The following is an 18,114-nucleotide window of genomic DNA, read 5'->3' as shown; positions in this document are numbered from 1 at the left end:
GGGGGCTCCAGGAGCAGGATGCGGGGCGTCCTGGGGGGTTTCCTGGCTTCCGGGGGGCTCCAGGAGCAGGATGGAGCCCCAGCCCCATGGGCGCAGGGCGGGCCCAGCTGCCACTGCCCCTTGCCAGGGGTTGGCTCCGATCTCGCGCGCGGCGTTCAGCCTGCGCCAGGCCGGCCGCTGGAGCGGGTCGGGGGGACGAGGGCAACAGGCAGGGATGTCAGGGAGTAAAGTGCAAGGCAGCTGGCCCAGTGAAGCTGGAGCCAGGGACCGTCCCCAAATGCCAATCTCCGCCTGCCGGGGCAGGGAGTGCTACACTCCCTCTGGGACCAGCTGCCCCTGCACTGGCCCTGGGTCTTGGAGTGGCCGGGGACCGCCTGTCCTTCCAGGCCCGGCGCGGCTGCTTTGTGGTGAAGCCGGGGCCAGGCCGCGCTGGCTCCTTTGCTCCCCCGTGCGCCCTGCTTTCCCTGCGAGCTCTTGAGGGCTCTGTCTTGAGAGCGGACAGCACCGTGCACTGCACGGTCCCAGCCCGGGAGCAGTGACACCGCCCCAACTGGCCCAGGGGCCGCAGGAGCAGCTGGTGCTAGCCCTGCGGGTGCCCTGGGGGGCTGTGGCAAACCCCCCAGCTGGAAGGAACCGCTGGCACCGGGGTTGGCACCGATGCAGCTGCCAGGGCACTGCAGGACAGACGGCCCCTGCCCCTGCCGGCTGGCAGAAGCCCCATGCCCCGCAGCCCTCAGAGCTGGGCCTGGCTCCTGTCCCAGCCAAAACTGAACAGAGCGGGGGCCGTGCTCAGTAAATTGAAGCATGGGGAGATCTTCTCCCTCCCCGGAGGAAGGGGGCCCAGGGGCGACGCTGCTCGAGGCAGGAGGGGGAGCGGGGCCCGCACCCCTGGCGCTGGGGGAGGCGGCACCTGCCTGCCCCGGGGTGGAGGCAGGGAGTTGTTTGTGCTCCCTGGGCCCTCACCTGGGCCCAATCAGGTGAGCGATGGGAGGGCCTGGTGCATTTATCCCTCGCTTCCTGGTCCTGTGCTCGGTGGATCTGCCCTGTGCTCTGTTTCCACACTGGGCACCATGGCCCAGCCGCTGCAGGTGCCACGGACCTTAAAGCCCAAGCACAGCTTGCCACCGCACTACTACGAGGGCTTCCTGGAGAAGAAGGGACCCCGCGACAAGGTAGGGCTGGCCCTGCCGGGGCTGGCAATGCTTTGGCTGTAGAGCTGGTGTCTCCCCGAGCACCCTCACGTCATGCCCTCTCCTTGCATGGAGAGACCCCCGGAGCGCATGCCAGTGCTGGAAGCAGCCAGAGCCCAGGCTCCACCCCCCCCGGTGCTGGCCCCGATCCTGCAGTGTATTGATCCAGACCTACCCAGGGCTGAATTTGCCTCTCCACGGGGCACGAATCCACTCCTGGAGGTGCTTGCTGTGAGGCGCACACAGCCCCTGCCCGGGACTCGGTGCCCCTCTGGTTGGGATGGCTTGCTGGGGCACCATAGCTCGATCCTGCTTCCCAGGTTTGTTTAGAAGAAGTTGCTCGGGCTCGGCTTGCAAAAGGCTCGTGGGGCTGGGTGGGCACTGACCGGACCCAGCTTGTGCTTGTCCCCAGTCTGCTGCCCCCGGTCCGATCAGCCGGGTACGAAAGCATCTGCCCACCCCTGTCCCTTCAGCTGGGTCAGGTTAAATCCACAGTGAGACCCCTGCATGTTGCCCAGTTCTTCACGCTCCTTCAGCCCATGTTCGACCAGGGCAGCTGGGGGACTGGAGAGATCCCTGTGGGCTGCGCTGCCCTGGCGGGGGCCTGGGGTCCCTTCCCCATGTACCTTGAAGGCCAGTGTCCCTGGTGCCCTCAATGCCCTGCTTTGCCTGACTCCCCGCTCTCTTGGGGTCTCTCTGATGCGCTCCAAAATCCCCGGGTTGGGGCTCGATGCAGTTGGGCCCTGGTCTGACAGCCCTGGAGATAGAAATGCTTTGGGTAAACAGGGAACGCAGTGCCCATAAAGGCACCTATGTGTTGGCCCAGGCTAGGCGGTGTCCCTAACCCTGCTCTGGCTGGCTGGTGGGGTGGGGGGTGGTCCTTTGTGCCTGGCTGGGGGTCCGAGATTCCCCTGCAAGTGTCTGGGGGAAGCAGGCTGGGGCTTGAATATAAATGGGATTTGTTTGCCTTCACCCCCAGGCATGAACCCCGCCAGGCAGGGGCCACAGCTGTGCCTGGGGGAGATGGGAACAAAAGGGAGGTGTCTGTGTGGCCCCGGAGGGCTGGGGTGGGCAGCTCCTGCCCAGGGCCCCTGTTAATTGCATGCTAATTAAGCAGAGCTTATACACAGCATCGCCCCCTTGCATCTCCCAGGGGCTGGCAGAGGGGTGAGGCAGCTTTAGCTCCATCTTGCAGATGGGAAAACTGAGGCCCAAGGCAGGTAGTGACTTGCCCAGGGCACACATCAAACCAGTGGCAGCATCTAGCTGCGACCTCGCGTTTCCCTCTCCCCCCGCCCTCCAGATAGTCAAACCAGAGTGTCAGACTCGCGTGTGTCCAGGACACTCAAGAAGCGCAGCATCCGCTTGGGTGTGTTGGTATGTGCGATGCCCCAGGGCATGTGACCGCCTCCTGGAGGATTCAGCCCCAGGACAGGCATGGTGTTGGCATGCATGCAGCCAGGCGGGGGGCAGCTGTCATGGCATGGTCATGCTATGTTAGAGCCCAAGTCTACATGCTCCTGGCGTGGGGGAGCTGGGTGCCCAGCGGTGCAAGGGGCAGTGTGGCAGGGCCTGTATTTTGGGTCACAACATTTCGGCTGTTGCTGGCAGGCCAAGAACAATCAAACCCTTCATTCCTCCCCCCCAATCCCCTCCCCGCACATGCCCATGGCTGCGTGGCTGGGCTATGATAGCTGTCCCCCTCCCCATGGGGCTCAGAGCTGCCTCTGGTCTGGGAGCTGCTGCATGGAGCCAGGGAACCAGCCCCTCCCCGTGTCTCAGTCCCAGGGGGCACAGCAGGCCTCATCCCACTGCTCCTGCTCCCAGAGCTCCCACCTGGAGATGGTGCCAGCAGAGTAGCCCCCAGAGAGACCCAGGTGCCCCCAGGCAGGAGTGGGGGTAGCAGAAAGCAGGGCTGGGCCAGGGGCAGGAGGTGGAGGACGGCACCTTTCTTCCACAGATACCCTGGAGAGCCGATCCCGGGGCTGCGGGCCAAGCCTGAGCAAGAGCCCATGGGCCAGGGGCACATCTGTGGAGCCATTTCTGGGCCTGGGGGCTGGGTGACTGCCGGGGGGCTCGGTACCAGGCTCTCACGCCCCTGTGCTTTGCCGTCAGGTCTACAAGCGGTACTGGACCGGGCTACGGGGGCGCACGCTGTACTTCTACCACAATGCTCGGGATGCACAAGTATGTGGGAGCTGGGCACCCCCAACAGTGGCCCCCGCGCCCAAGCTGGGGAAGCCGCTGATGGGGGACAAGCAGAAGGGACCGGTTCTGCTGGGGGCACAGAGCTGAGGGCTCTCAGCACCTCTCTGGATTGGCCCCATGTTCCTCTGGTGTCTCCAGCCCAGTCCTGGGAGGGTCCCTCACGTGGGGGCTAGGGTTTGCCCATGGAAAGCAGCTGAGTCTTGGAGGACATGCACCCCTTCGGTCTCAAAAATAGTCCCAGTCCATAGGCTGGAGTGGGGGGTTGCTCCCTCCATGGACAAGAGGCCCATTGACCCCTCAGCCTCGTGGCTGGGAAGGCAGCAAGGGGACTGCTCCGTGCCAGTGGCTGGGGGGGCAGGGGGGTGGCATTGGCCTGAGACCCCACACACTTGTCAGCCCTGTCCTGGGCTCGATGGGAATCGAGCACCAAGGTGGGGACATCACTCCCACCCTATCCTAGGGGCACCAGGCAGGCAGGTCCTCCAGGGCTGGTGCCTGGGCCTCACTGGAGCCATGCTCCCTTTGCAGTCCGTGGAGAAGATAGACCTGGATGGCTTCAAGTCCCTGACAGATGCTGGTGCCCAGAGCAGCTCCTGGGGTGGTGAGGAGAGCCTGGGGCTCAGCCTGAAGCTGCTGGGCCAGGAGGTGAAGCTGAAGGTGCGTCTCCTGCCGCTGCCCTGTGCAGCCCCCACAGCTGCCCTGTCCTGGCTGGGCAAGGCCAGCCCCGAGGGTATGTGGCTGGTGCTTGCTGGCTCTGTCCTCAGAGATGTGGTTGCTTTTCAGGCTGAGAACCTGGAGTCCCGGGAGATGTGGAAAGGATTCATCCTCACCATCATGGAGGTAGGGCGCCAGGCACCCCCAGCCAGGTGTGGCGGCCCCACAGCTGTGCTGGATCCAGCCTCGTGCCCTTCTGCTGGCAGAGCCCATGCCCTTTGCACAGCCCCTCTATGCATGCATGCTCTTTGCACACCTGCTGCATGCCCCTCCCTTCACCCCCTCTGCAGCCACACACTCCATGCACACGTGCCCACATGCCCAGCCAACATGCGTGTTATGCAGCTCGGCCTCTCCCCACCCGGGATGCCTCTGAGCCGCATGAAACCTGCTGCCCTTCGCAGAGAGCTTGACCCCTGGGAGGCAGCTTCCCCTGGCACCTAGAGCCCTGCCCTCCTGGCTGGCTGAGCAGGAACAGGATATGGCAGCCCTGGGCACCTCCTGAGACTGATCCAGGGATGGCAGAGAGAGTGGGTGTCAAGCATGGGCCATCAGGGGCTTCGGCTGCATTGGGAGGGACTTGGAGCATGTTGTCTCTGCCCTGCAGATGAAGGTGCCCTCTAACCTGACCTTGCTGCCTGGGCACCTATACATGATGTCTGAAGCCCTTGCCAAGGAGCAGGAGCGACAGGCCCAGATTAGCCCTTATGAGAGCAGCACCCTGTCCAGCCTGGGTCCTGTGGAGCAGGAGATGCCGGAGTAAGTGTGCTGCGGTGGGGGTTGCTGTGGGCTGGGGGGTCTGCATCTGTGGCCGTGCAGGCCCTGCATTGCCCATATGAGGGACGGAGAGCCCTGCCAGTGCCATGGCCCATGTAGGCCAGCACCACAGAAGCCATCGTCTCTTGTTGACGTGGGGGGCCTTGCACTGCTGTAGCCTGCAGATCCCCGACGCCTCGTGGCAGGGCTGCGGTAGAGAACCAACACCAGGCTGGGAGCCCTGGGCTAGCAGGGGTCTGTGCCAGCCCTCCAGGACTGGTTCCTGTGGCCAGCTGTGCACCAGGCTGTGACCACTGCTGTGTCTAGCCCCAACACCCGGATGCCCAGTCTCTGCAGCCAAACTGGAGCTGGAATTCAACGCAAGTCCAGAGCAGGGCTCGAACCCACATCCCTGAAGCCACCAGCTCCCACTGTGCCCCCCAGGCACTTAATGGGTTGTCTCCTTTGCCCCACATTTGCCAGGTGCTTTTTCAAGGTGTCCCGGACGGAGGCCCAGGTCCTGCTGGAGAAGAACCAGGACTGCGGCAACCTGCTGCTGCGCCCAGGGGGCGACGGGAAAAGCATCTCGGTGACCACGCGTCAGATACTGAACGGGTGAGGGCATGGGCCTGGGTCCCCCCTCACGCTGGGGAGGGTGACTGCCCCGGGTGGGGAGCGTGGGGCTGAGATTGCCTCGTCCCAGGGTGACTGGGCCCGAGCGTGCAGGGGCTGGGGCAGGATGCTGGTGACCCTGGGGCAGTGACACTGAGTTGTGGAGCCTGCTCACCTGTGCACTGTCTCTAGCATGCCGCTCATCAAGCACTACAGAGTGAGCTGCCTGGACCAAGACTACATCATCGATGTGGAGCAGCCGGTGAGCGTGGTATGGGGAACAACAGGGCGAAGGGGGCTGTTTCCCTGCCTTGCGCGGGATAGGGGCAGGGTGCCAGCCTTGGCAAACCAACCTCTTCCAATGCACAGAGCTGGGGAGCAGGGCCACCGACCCGCTCTGTGGGGTAGGACCTGGCTCCTTTCACCCCTGAGACCCAGGCCCCGAGCATCCGGGTTGCAGGAGAATCCCGTCTGCGCAGTCTGGTGACGGGCTCTCTCCTCTTGCCCACCCCGCCAGTACCACTGCTCCTCGCTGAACGACGTGGTGAATTACTTTGTCTCGAACACCAAGAACACGCTGGTGCCCCTGTGCCTGGACCAGGATTACTCCAAGGAGTTAGGTGGGTTTGCACATGTGCGTGCCCCTAGGCCCTGCCCACACGTTGTGTGGCTCAAGGGCAGCCCCTCTCCCCCTGCTCTCAGACCTAGAACAGGGCAAAACCCTGCCGCTTTGGGACCAGGCTCTCTGCGATTTGGGGTGAAACTGCCTGATCCTCCCTGGGAAACCAGTGAAGGTTCAGCTCCTTTCCTCAGTTTGGAAATCAGCCCAGATCTCGAGGGAGAGGCCTGGCTACACCGCACGCTGGAGGCAGGGGTTGGTCCAGATGCTTGTCCTGCCGTCTGGCGCGGTGCCCTCATCTCAGCCCTCCTGTCTCTTGTCTGCTGCGCAGAGTTCGTGGACACCGACAAGGAGAATGGGGAGAGTGTCTGGACGGCGCCTCCGCCCCCCATCCCGCGTGGCACCTCTGCCCCAGCTCGCAAAGGTGACCACAACACCAGCACTCGTGTGCAGCTCAGGGCCTCAGTGCCCCCTGGGCATGGAGCTGTGCAGGCCGCTCGGCCCTCTTCCCTCCTACATTGGCCTGGCTGCTGCTGCCAGCTGGGAAGCCAGTGCTGCGAGCTTCTCTGCAGCAGTGCCCCACTGACTGTCGGCACTATTGGCGGGTGCATTTGTGTCCTCTCTGCCTGTCGCACACTCTGTCAGACCTGGTATGAGCTGTGCTGGGTCTAGCTCGCCTCTGCACATATGCTTTCTGCATGCCACTTGCACTCTCCAAACACCTGTGCACTGGGGCTGAGCCCGATCGCTCCAGCCGGCCATGCAGCAGGTCCCCCTTCCAATTACACGTTGTAGTCCCCTAAATGGTGCTAACTTTGTGCCCTCCCTGCTCCCCTGCAGGTGCGAAAGGGGGCACAGTGATGCCCCCCCAGTTTAAGAACCCTGTGGCAAAGCCTCTGCCTCCTGTCCCAACCCCAGACTCGGTGTACGAAGACGAAGATGAAGACGAGACCTACGTAAACGACAAAGGTTAGATGGGATCTCAGCCCTCTGCATGGTGAGGTGCTGTCCTGGGGGTGTCTTGGGGCTGGGCTGGGGGTGTCTCTCTCAACCCCTGTGAGCTACCAGGGCAAGCAATTTTTTTTTTTTGTTTTGTTCCTGGATGGGGCCACGTACCAGCAAGTGGGGGACAGGGAGGAGGTTGGGGGTAGTGTCGGTTCCCCCCCACCCAGCTCACACTATTGTCTTCTCCAGAAGTGGCCGAGATCAAGCAGATGAAGGCAGCAAGGGGTGAGTGAGCCAGGCAACCTGCCTGACTGTGCGTGGCGGGGAGGGGGTGCCACTTGCGTGGACATGCTCACAGCTGTGCCTTCCCCACTGCCACATCACACCCCCAGCCCAGGGGTCAGCCTGCCACAGGCCCAGGGCTGCCCTTGGCTCCGGCTTCAGAGGCAAGGGTGCACCCAAGCACCCTTTCGGTGAAGGTGGAGCCCGGCACTGCAGCCGCTGAATGGGGGCTGGAGAAGGCGCCTGGGTCTATGCAAGCGTCCTCCAGGAGCTGCCCCCAGCCGGGCAGAGCTCAGGGTGGGAGGAGGGAAGCCCCCTGGTCATGCCTTGGGGCAGGGGCTGCTGATGAGAGAGGAGAGGAGCATCCCCCTGCAGAGAGAGATCGGGGGGCTGCCAGACACAGGGAGGGGACAGCACAGGGGGCTTGGTGCCCCCCGACTCCTCCAGGCCACTTAGTCTGACCCCGGGGTGGTTGGTCCCAGGTTGTGCTTGGCCCCTCTGCCCCAAGCGCTGGTGGTGGCAGTGGGGGGCACTGGGCAGTGCTGCTGCAGCCAGTCTCTCCCCTTTGTTCCTGCACATTGGACACAAAGGCAGGCAGGCGCCATAAGGGTGATCTGGGAAGGGGGCAGCTTGGACAAAGACCCCCCTGCCCAGGCCAGCAGCCCCTGCCCCGGCCAGGTACAGCTCCCCCTCAGTGAGTTGGGGACCTGCCTCACTCCCTCCCCAGGCTCCCCCACCCCAGCTCCAGCCTGGGGCCCCTCTCCTGCCCCACAGCTTCCTTCCTCTGCCCCCTCCAGACCCAGGACCAGGCAGCTGAGGGGGAGGTGGGGGAACAGCACACTGGGAGCTGCTGGAGGGAGGGATGGGCGGGAGCTGAGGACAAGGGGAAGCCATGCTGGATCCCCCGCGGTGAGGACCCTGGCATCCCAGACCCCCGTGAGACTGTAGGGGAAGCGGAGGCACGGAGCAGGGCAGTGGCTCTTGCGGCAGGTGGGTGTGCCCCTCTGACCCCTGCCCTCTCCCTTCCTAGATGGCAGAAGGTCCTGGGCACCAAGTCCCAGCAAGCCCAGTGTCGCTCCCAAACCGTGGAAGGATGGCAGCAGCTTCCCCCACCCGGGTGCAGTGCCCATTGGCCCCTCTGTAGGTGAGAGCCCCTGGGCTGAGGGGGACCCGTCTGGGGCAGCAGCTGTCCTAGGGCTTGCAGCCCGGCTGATACCTGGGGCCCAGGACACCTGGGTTCTCATCTCTTCTCTGGGGGGGGAGTGGGGTCCAGTGCCTGGATCAGGGGGCTAGGAGCCAGGATGCGGGGCGGGGAGCTGAGGCCCATACCCGGGGAAGGGCACAGACGCCCAGTCCTGCAGCACCTCCTGTCTTGCAGACATGTCGGAGGAGCTGAGGCTGAAGCTGCAGAAGCGACGTGCCATCCTCCAAGACTGAACAGCTACGGTGATTTTCTGCTGCCAGCCCAACCCCCCACAGCCCCCAGGCCCCTCAGCCCTTCTCCCCGGCTGCCCCTGGCCCTCATTGGGATGCTTCGAGGGCAAAGCCACCGCATCTGCTGCTTCATGCATCACAGTTAAGACTTAAGCCTGGTCTGCTGTACGTGGGGTCTGGCACCCGGCACCTCTCCCTTGAACTCAGTGTGTGTGGGTACATGCCCTGGGCCTGTTGGGGCTAGCAGGTGCCAGGGAGAGGGCAAATGCTGCATAGGGGGTCCTTCCCCCTCCCCCTGCCAACCTATCCTTGATGGGCTCTGACTAGCCCCAGCCCTGGGTGCGGGTGTCCCTGGCTGGGGTTACCCCCATTCCCCTTTTCAGCAGCCAGGGCAGGGGTGGAGGCAGGGCAGAGGCTGGGCTGGGGATCATTTGCCTGGGCCCAGCTCTTTGCATGTTGGGTTTCAGCCCCTTGCAGAGCTGTCCCTGCCCCGTTTGCATAACCTCGGAGAACAAGGGCAGCACTGTTGTGTGAGTGCAGGAGGGGCATGAGGCTGGGGCAGCAGATGGATGGGGAGGAGGGGGAACCCCTGACCCTGGGAGCAGAAAGTCTTTAGATGGTGTGAGACCCCAGGAGGGTTAGGGGAGCCCAGGACTGGGGCTGCACACCAGGAGCAAAGGGACCACAGGCTCCAGCCAGCCAGGATTTGGCTGCCTGGGTTTTGAGCACTCAGGGAGGAGCAAGGATGCTGCAGCTGGACCCCAACCTCCTCCCTGGTCCCTGTATTGCCTTTGATGGGCCCAGCTGCTGCCAGAGCAAGGAAAGCAGCAAGTGATGCCAGCTGAGGGTCAGGCCCGTGATGCCCAGGGCCAGCTGGGCACCTACCCTGGGGCTGAGGCTCACTGAGACCAGCCCCTTCACATGCATTGCTAATAAATGCACCGTTTGGCCCCTCTGCCTGGAATCACTGCCAGCCCTGACCGCTCACGGCTGGGCCAGGGGCTGGATGGGCAGAGCAGGGGTGCACCAGGTCGTGGGGCAGGGACTGGGTACCCGGGTCTCACCTCTTAGAAGAGCTTGGGATGTGGGGGCTCAGAGAGATGTACTGTGGCGGGGAGCTGATTGATTGATTTTTGGCAGGGGTTGAGCCGTGTGTCCCAGCAAGACAATGCACATCGGGCCCTTCGTACTCCACGGAGGTGCCTGAGGGTGTGGGGCTGGCCTGTTCCCCCTCCCCTCCCCTCTGGACTTGGGGGGTCCTTGCACCCATCTGGAGGGAGAACAGGAGGACACACAGATGTTGTACACTGGTGTAAACTAATGAAAAGCAGGAGCAGCTGATGGCAGCTATTACTACATCTCACCAGGCAGGGGCTGGGACAATGAGCTAGAAGCTCGGTGCAGACAGAGGCCACCTGTGTGGGGGGAGTTGTACCCCACTTCATTCTCCACTGGCTGAGAAGATGCACTTGGGGTCTGATGTGCAGGCCCCCCCGAGTCCCAGACCTCAACCAGAGAGAGTGCCACAGGCTTGTGTTGTCCAGAGGGAACCGGCGGTGCCCACCTGCCCTCCATGGTGCCAGCTATGGAAACTGCTGCCTGGCAGCCATGCCCTGCCCACGGGAGGAGGTGAGGTGAGGTGAGGTGAGGTGGGGTGGGGGGTTGTTTCTAAGCAGCACCAAGGACAGGCCTGGCAGGATCCAGCTGCTCTCACTGCCTTGGAAACATCAGGATATTTATTGCCAAGGCAGGAGGTGCCCCCAAGTGCTAACACAGGGCTTGTCTCAGCCTTGTGGCAGGGCACCTTCCAGCACCGCTGCCCCGGTCCTGGCAGTCTCCCCAGCGCTATGCCATGCTGCACTGCTGCATGCCCCTGCTGCTCTGGGGCTGGACCGCTTCAGCGGGGTCACCTCCCAGTGGCACCAGACTCAACCCCAGCTTCAACCAGCTCCACGGGGGTGAGGTCTCCACTCTACTGGGTGCAGACCCATCGCCAAGGGTCTCACAGCAGCAAGGGGCTGGGGAAGCCTGGACCCCCTTACTCAGCCACACACCTCTCCACAAGCCTGGCTCAGAGATGGTCCAGCCAGGCCTTTGCCCTCCAAGGACTGTGCAGCTGTTAATTCATAGGAGCTAACTGTTGCTTAATGGACCCTGTGGTGCACTGAGTTGTGGCCCCTCCAGCCGTGCGGCGTGGCACCCCCATGGCTTAGCCCCTTGGGGGAAGCGACTGCACCACTGCACGTTGCTGATGGGCAGGAAAGGGCTTGGATCTCTTCAACAGGGGCTTCCTGCTGGGTTACAGGAGAGGTTAGATGTCCAGCAGCCAGGGGTAGGGCTCCCCAACCCATCACTGGGCATAAGCAGACCCCAAACGAAGACCAGAGAAGAAGCAGCCCCAGCCCTGGGCAGCGAGGAGGAAGATACTTTAATGTCACCTCCAGCCAGGAGCAGCACAACACACAGACACCATTCCCTCCCCTGGCCCATGCCGGGGGAACAGGGACGTCTACACCTACAGCGATCGTTAAGGCCAAAGCATTGTGTCACGAGAGAGGCTAAGGGGTCTAAGAGCAGCCGTGTGCCAGGGGGTCGCCTTTAAGAGTCGGGGCATATGACTGCCAGAAAAACACTGCCCTGCCCATTGCGTCCAGCGGCCCAGGCTCCCGCTCCTGGGTCACGGCAAGGCGGTTGGTCGACGGCCCGCTTTGGCACAAGGCTGGCTCACGTGGTCCCCTGCTCTTAAAGGCAAGTGTGGCAGAGGTGGGGGTGGCAGGCTCTGGTGGGTCAGTCTGGATACATTCAGAGAGCTATAGGTGCCGCGGCCCTCCTGCCCCCGTGCTGGGGCGTTGCCCCCTCAGCTCCAGCCCCTTCCTGCAACAGGGAGAGGAGAAGTCATGGAGTGTCTTTCCCACCAGAGGCTGGTTCTGGGGGAGCGGTGGGATAGCCCAGGCAATGCCCCAGTCCCACCGTGACGCTGGTCCCAGTCCCGCGGTGTCTAGGTCAGGCTGGCGTTGGAGCTGCTGGTGGTGCTGTTCCGCTTCTGGAGGCTTTTAACGGAGCTGGGCACCTGCAGCCCTGAGTACACGTGGAAGCTGCCGCACCAGACCTGTGGGGAGAGCGCAGGCATAGTGACAGCAGGGCCCCCAGTACCTGCCCCACCAGACATGGGGCAGGGCAGGGGACTGGGTTGCAGCTGGGAGGTTTGGGCAGCCTGCCCTCATCCCTAACACAGGCAAGGGTCTTGCTGCCATTCAACCATGTTACATGCTCCCCATGTCCTGGAGGGAGAGGATTACCTCCCACGCTAGAGCTGTGGAAACTGAGGCACAGAGCCAGACTACGGCAGGAAGGAGCAAAGGCAGGGTCTGAACCCAGGCATCCAGTATCCCAGGTCCCTTCCCCCGGCTTGCCCTTGTCCCGTGCACCACAATGAGCTGAGCACCAAACTACCAGACTGTCATGGGAGCTGTGCCTGCTCCAACACAGGTGGACCCCCTGGTGCTGTGACCTTCTTCCACAGCAGTGCCCTGACAACCCCTGCCAGCCAGCCAGATGCACCCTAGAGAGCTGCAGGGCTGCCTTGGGCTCAGCTCCCCGCTGCAGCCAACTAAATCAGCACAAGAGAAGGGGGTGGTGACAGACCCCCACCCTGCACCTCACACCAGCAAGGAGAGATGCTGGATTAACCACTCAACTGCTGGAAGGACTGCTGAGCAAGCACAAACCTTGCAACTGCTTGATCCTACCAGCTTTGCTGCTGTAGGGGGCAGCAGTAGGCACCCAGCCACCTCCCCTAGCATCTGAAGCCACAGCGGTTCCTCCCCCACCTCCCCATCCGGTGAGTAATGCTTTACCATGAAAGCAGGAAGCACAGGCTGGGTAAATTTGGCCTTGAATGTATGGAGCAGCTGCTTGGTTTTTGCATTGTAGAAGGACAGGAAGCCTGCAGGCAGAAACGGGAAGAGAGGGGTAGTGTGAGAGTGGCATGGCACTCACTCTCTGCCACCTCAGAGCTGCACAGTGCAGAGGGGGATCTGCCAAGGCCACTGCTGGAGCCCAGTTTGAGGTTGGGTCAGGCGGGCAGGAACGCAGGGGCTGGCTGGGCAGCATCGCCCGCCGGGGCTGTCCGTGTGCCATGGGGCCTCGTGCTGCCGCAGCTGCATGTGTCCATGAAAAGCCCTCGTGAGTGATCCCTGCACCAGAAGCACTTGTGCAAGCCGCCTTCTGCACTACTCTGTGCACTGTGGGTGTAGCTGAGCCCCCAGTCAGCACTAGCTCCCTCCCAGGCCAAAGGTGCCCTGCTGCAGCTGCCAGAAAGGCAGCCCAGGCGGCACCGGCCATGGAGACTGAGGTGCTCTTGACCCATGAGGGGGACCCCTATATGGGGAGGACAGGGAGGAGTCTGCCCCAGCCCCACTGGAGAAGGGGCCTGTCACATAAAAGCCACTGTTATGTGTGTGCAAGCAGCACAGGATGCAGCTTGCACACACACGCACCCCCCCCACCCCAAGACCTGGTTCCCTTCAGTTAGTGTCCATGGGCATTTGTGCACATGCATGCATACACACACACACACGGCAAAGTGCACTCTATCCAGCAAGGGGGAAGCAGGAACACACACACACACACACACGGATGGATTCCTTCCAGACACACGCATGCACACAACCACGTGCATACCCACACATGCACGCAGATAGAGCAGGGCTTGTTCCCTTCACTAAGAACAAGACACAGCCCCCTTCAGTAAGTGTCCACAGGCAGGCACACGCACACACAGAGCAAGGTGCACTCCACGCAGCGAGGAAAGCACACCCACACCTGTGCACACACACAGCAGGGCTTGTTGCCTTCCCCCACACACACAACAGGACACATCCCTCTCAGCTGGGACACCCCCTCCCCTCCCGCCCTGGCACCTTCGTGGAAGTTGCAGTAGACGCCGATGCAGTCGGGCACAGGCACATCCAGCACCTTGGCCTTGTTGTTGTGCTTGGCGGTGAAGCTGACCTGCAGCCAGTTGTTGAGGTGGAGGCACCAGGAGGCAGAGGTCTTGCCCAGCTGGTCGAACTTGCCCAGGCTGCGGTAGGCCACCCCCACGCCAAAGGCCTTGCTGTCCCGGTCGTACTTCACCTCCCAATAGTGGTCGGCCCCATCAATGAGTGTGTCACCTATGGGGCCACAGGTGGAGCAAGCAGGGTGTTCTCAGCCGCGGCCAGCAAGGGCCCCTCACCCCCAGAACGGATGACCCCATAGCCGTCTGCTCCATGAAGGTGCCACCAGCCCCACATCCCACCACAGACACCTCCCCACCCTAGATGGGCTCCTACCCAGCACGGTGTAGGACTCAGCGGTGAAACGGTCCCTGCCCCCACGTGCTGAGGGCATCCTCTTTGGAGACTGCACGCACCTGTGGATGGGCAAAAAAACAGCTGAGCTTCCTTGTCGCCCTGCTCAGCTCCCCGCCAACGGCTGGCCAGGACTCTCGGGTCCCCTCAAGGATCAGGCCCAGACCCCAAGCCCCCGGAGAGGGGGGGCAAACGTCACGGCAGCTCCCAGCTGCCCCAAGGAAGGCCTGCTCCCCAGGTCGGAGCCCCCGTGCAGCGAGGGGCCCGGGCGCTACCTGGCAGGGGAGTTGACGGGCGATGCGGTGCGGCCCTTGCTGTCTTTCTCGCGTGCCTTGATGTCCTGCACCTTGCCGCCCATGGCATCCCACTCCACGCTCAGCTCCTCCACCCGCAGGTTCTGGTGGCAGGTGCCGGCGTCCAGGCGGAACATGAACGCTGGGGATGGAGCAGGAGTCAGATGCAGGTGGCCCCCCTGCGTCCCCATCCTGGGAAGACCTCGGCTCCCAGCTCCCCTCATCCCACTGCACCCCTGTCCCAGCACCTCCAACCATGTGGATGCCCCCTTAACAACTGCTCCCATCCCAGCTCATCCCCAGCCCAGGGAGGGGTCGTCTCCCAGCCTCCTGAGCCCCAAACCAGCCCCGCAGCCTCTCTCACCCTTCATCTCTGAGGATCCCTCTCTGCTGCCATGAGAGCAGGACCCCATGCCCAGAGCCCCTCAGCATCCCCCCGCATCCCTGCCAGGACCTACCTCTAGTTTCTAAGGTGACTGGCTCGGAGAACTCGCCTGCCACGGCCTTGTTACAGGCCTTCACGCGGAAATTCATGTACTTCATGTCAAACTTCAGCCCTGCAGAAGCACCCAGAGTCACGGGGGCAGCTGGGAGCCCCCTGGTCCCCCCTCGCCAGCCCCTGCAGACAGTACCCAGCCCACAGCACCTCCAGCTGCAGGACCTGGGAACATCCCTGCCCCACGCCGCACAGCACCCCTCTGGGCACCCAGCCCCTCACCGGAGAGGGTGTACTCAGTCTGCTTGATGCCCTCGATGACCATCCAGGGCTGGTCTTCCTTGACACGGGGGGGGCCCTCAAAGTTGGTCTTGCGATACTCCAGCACGTAGTGGTCGATCTTGCTGTCCTCATCCGGCATCTTCCACACCAGCGTCACGCAGTTGTCGGCCACCAGCGACTCGGCCATGTCAATCTCGGGGGCGCTGGGGACTGTGGGTGTGAAAGCGAGGGGATGAAGTCATGGCCCTGTGCCCTGTCCCCCCCCACCCTTCTACCCCCAACCACAACCTGTGCTCCCTTCCAGCCATGGCCCATGTCCTTCCCAACCCTGCCCTGGCTATCAGGTACCCCTTCCAGCCAGCCCCAGAGAGATGCCCACTTACCCGGGAGGAATTTGAGGGCCTGCAGCATGCAACGCTCCTGGGCAAAGTCCACCATAAGGTGGCTCATGTTGTCGCTCACCTTGGCCTTGAGCGAGAGCCGGAAGGCAGGGGCCATCGTCACACTGGGGATGGGGGGGAACACGGGTCAAAAGGGCCCCTCTCTCACAAGTGATCCCCAGCAAGGAGCTTCCCCCCACCAGGGCATTCAGGGCCTGCCCCCCTCACAGGACCCACAGGGTTTGGCATCAGCCCCCAACAGCTAGACCCCTTCCCTCCCCTCCAGGCTCCTCCAGCCAGGGGCCAGGGCGGTGGGGACAGACACACCGGCCCACGCTGGGTTAGTAAGCAGTGCAGCGCAGCGCCCGGCAGCGAAGGCAGGATCGTACCTATCCTTGATCTGCTTGGCAGCCTTCGAAGCACAGAGGAGAGAGAAAGGAGGACAAAAAGACAGAGAGGAGAGGGTCAGATGGGGCTGGCTGAGCTGGGTGTGCCTGCACGTTGCCGCAGCCTGTGCTGCTAGTGAGCCCAATCACAGGTGAACCTGCTCAGCTGCACAACCCCAGACCCCCCTGTAGGGTAGGCAAGGCCCCCGTGGGGAAACTAAGGCACAGAAGGGTGAAGCGCGATCCCGGTGTCAGCAGCAGAGGCAGGAAGAAAACCCAGGAGTCCCGACTCCCATCTCCATAGCCAGCCACAAAGCAACAGGCCCCATCTAGCAGCTAGATAACAATTAGTGATTCTCTCTCCTTCGACCCCACCCCAGGCCTCCAGCCAGACCCGTTTCCAGCAGCCTCTAAGTTGCTGCCATCCCCTCCGCACCCCAAGGCAGGGGTGTCTGATCCCTCGTGGTGTTAACCTGCAGGACTCCCTGGCACCGGACAGCACAGAGGCAAGCGGCTTAGTAAGAGCCAAGTGAGGTGTCCCCAGGAAAGTGCAGCCTCCACAGGAACAAGGCTGAGCCACCACCATGCTCCAGGGCGGCCGGGAGGAACCTGCTCCCTGGCATGTGCTAAGGCAGGGAAGGTAAAGTGTCAGTCTCCATCCACAGCACCCACTGTGGGAGGCTGGAGCTGGGGAGGGGGGGGTCGCTGTAGGCCAGAAGCTGAGCAGCCCAGCAGGCATCCCTGGAAGCAAGGAGGAGAAGCCTGCAGCACAGCTGCCCTCAGTGCCACCTCCGAGGGCACAAACCTTGTGCACACTACGGAGCCACATCCAAGGGTAGATCTAGGGGGATGCAGTGCCGCCCCCTCCATTTCTGCTCCACCTAAGCTTTAAAACCAACCGCCTGGCAGGGCAGCAGCATTTCTCTTCAGGCAGTGTGGATGAAGTCCATCGACCTCCTGTCTCACTATAAGAGACACGATTCTTGCTAATCTCAGCTGCTAATATGACCCTCTCTCCTTTTAACAATCCTGATTCATCAACTATCCTTGCTTTTGCAGGGTCCATGTCTTGTTAGCCATTCCCAGTAACGTCTCTCTCCTGCTTCACAGCCCTAAAGGCTGCTTTTAGTTCTAGCTCAGGCTTAACTCAGGAGGGGTAACCTGTGCTCAGGTAAACACTAGCTCAAGCACGGAGCTGGCTGCCAGGAGAGCAATGGGTGCACTGTCAAGACTATTTCACAGATCTGAATGAGAAATGTGCAGTGAAATCTAAAGAGCATAGGGCTAAAAAAAACCCCAGGATCTTTCACTGCTTTGTTGTTATTTTAAAACTTAGTGTAGCAGTAGGTAACCATCAGCCCTTGTGGATCATGGTACGTGTGTGAGCGGTCACCCAGACCTTCAACGCATACGCCTGGGCAGGAGGATGGAGGAGTGGAGGCTGCCCACACCTTCCGTCCCCACTTAGACCAAAGGCCAGACGGAGTTTGGATGCTCGGTGCCTCAATGGCTGTAGTTACACGTGCATCCCAGAATTGAACCCAGGTTACCGCATGGCAGGGGCAGTCCCACCACTGCCCTGCAGCAGCGGAAAACTCAACACACCATCTAGCAAAGGAGCAGCCATCCCAATGAGGTCATATTCATTTTTGCTTTGATTTTAAATGGAATAATAGAGCCCTCGGGCCCAGCACATTAGTAAAGCTTCTCCTTTCTTTTTTACCTGGCGAAAAACGTGCGCTGTTTATATGGAGCATTTCTTCACACCATCCGCACCCCTTTTTCCAAATCTTAGCTCTGCCCACAGCAGTGCCGCGCTGGTACGCACACGCTGGGGGTCCGCTAATGAGCCCCTGGACGTGGAAGCTGTCCCCGTCCAGACCCGCAGCCCAAAGGCATTGGCTTGTGGCTGGGGAATGGAGGCTCGAATGCTGTGCAGAGCCCCCAAAGATGGGATAGCAGACACGGGCATGGGCAGGGGCTGCCCTCTCCAGCTCCCTCACCCAGTGGTCAGGAAGGGGCCACGTCTTGTCCCGTGCCCCCCTCCCAGCAGCACAGCTCCCCCCATCTCCTCCCACCCACAGCAGGGCAGGCACACCTGATGGAAGTCGTGGTTCTCGGCGCCCTGCAGCGTCTGGTTGGCCGTCTCCAGCAGCTCCTCGGAGCTCTCCAGCGCCTTGGTGCAGGCAGCCAGCTGGTTCTGGGGGCCAGAGATAGTGAGAAGCC

General features: G+C 62.3%; 2 protein-coding genes across 3 annotated transcripts in view; one reads left to right on the top strand and one right to left on the bottom strand.

Moving 5' to 3' along the window:
- Positions 1-999: 999 nt before the first annotated feature.
- Positions 1,000-9,715, top strand: STAP2 (signal transducing adaptor family member 2). 2 transcript variants are annotated; one of them, XM_019513402.1, is made up of 13 exons: positions 1,000-1,172; positions 3,306-3,377; positions 3,927-4,055; positions 4,182-4,238; positions 4,720-4,871; positions 5,352-5,483; positions 5,673-5,742; positions 5,998-6,100; positions 6,431-6,523; positions 6,940-7,068; positions 7,294-7,329; positions 8,357-8,470; positions 8,705-9,715. In XM_019513402.1, the coding sequence occupies exons 1-13, from the start codon at positions 1,071-1,073 to the stop codon at positions 8,761-8,763; spliced, it is 1,248 nt and encodes a 415-aa protein (XP_019368947.1). In that variant the 5' UTR covers positions 1,000-1,070; the 3' UTR covers positions 8,764-9,715. The 2 variants fall into 2 exon arrangements, with proteins under 2 accessions (XP_019368947.1, XP_019368946.1); XM_019513401.1 differs by having other exon boundaries at positions 1,001-1,172; positions 6,937-7,068.
- Positions 9,716-11,169: 1,454 nt separating this feature from the next.
- Positions 11,170-18,114, bottom strand: part of FSD1 (fibronectin type III and SPRY domain containing 1) — a gene marked incomplete at its 5' end in the record, with an annotated part of 7,837 nt that continues 892 nt past the window's right edge. The window contains 10 exons of the mRNA XM_019513139.1: positions 11,170-11,869; positions 12,618-12,706; positions 13,683-13,934; positions 14,094-14,173; positions 14,387-14,546; positions 14,863-14,961; positions 15,123-15,332; positions 15,506-15,627; positions 15,892-15,914; positions 17,987-18,088. Of these exons, the coding sequence (XP_019368684.1) occupies positions 11,759-11,869; positions 12,618-12,706; positions 13,683-13,934; positions 14,094-14,173; positions 14,387-14,546; positions 14,863-14,961; positions 15,123-15,332; positions 15,506-15,627; positions 15,892-15,914; positions 17,987-18,088 (1,248 nt within the window). The remainder of the gene's footprint in view (positions 11,870-12,617; positions 12,707-13,682; positions 13,935-14,093; positions 14,174-14,386; positions 14,547-14,862; positions 14,962-15,122; positions 15,333-15,505; positions 15,628-15,891; positions 15,915-17,986; positions 18,089-18,114) is intronic.

Source organism: Gavialis gangeticus, unplaced genomic scaffold (genome assembly GCF_001723915.1).
Source record: "Gavialis gangeticus isolate Ggan-Ray unplaced genomic scaffold, GavGan_comp1, whole genome shotgun sequence".
Classification (NCBI taxonomy): Eukaryota; Metazoa; Chordata; order Crocodylia; family Gavialidae; genus Gavialis; species Gavialis gangeticus.
The sequence above is the reverse complement of the archived record's forward strand: the minus strand, read 5'-3'. Positions and strand labels throughout refer to the sequence as shown.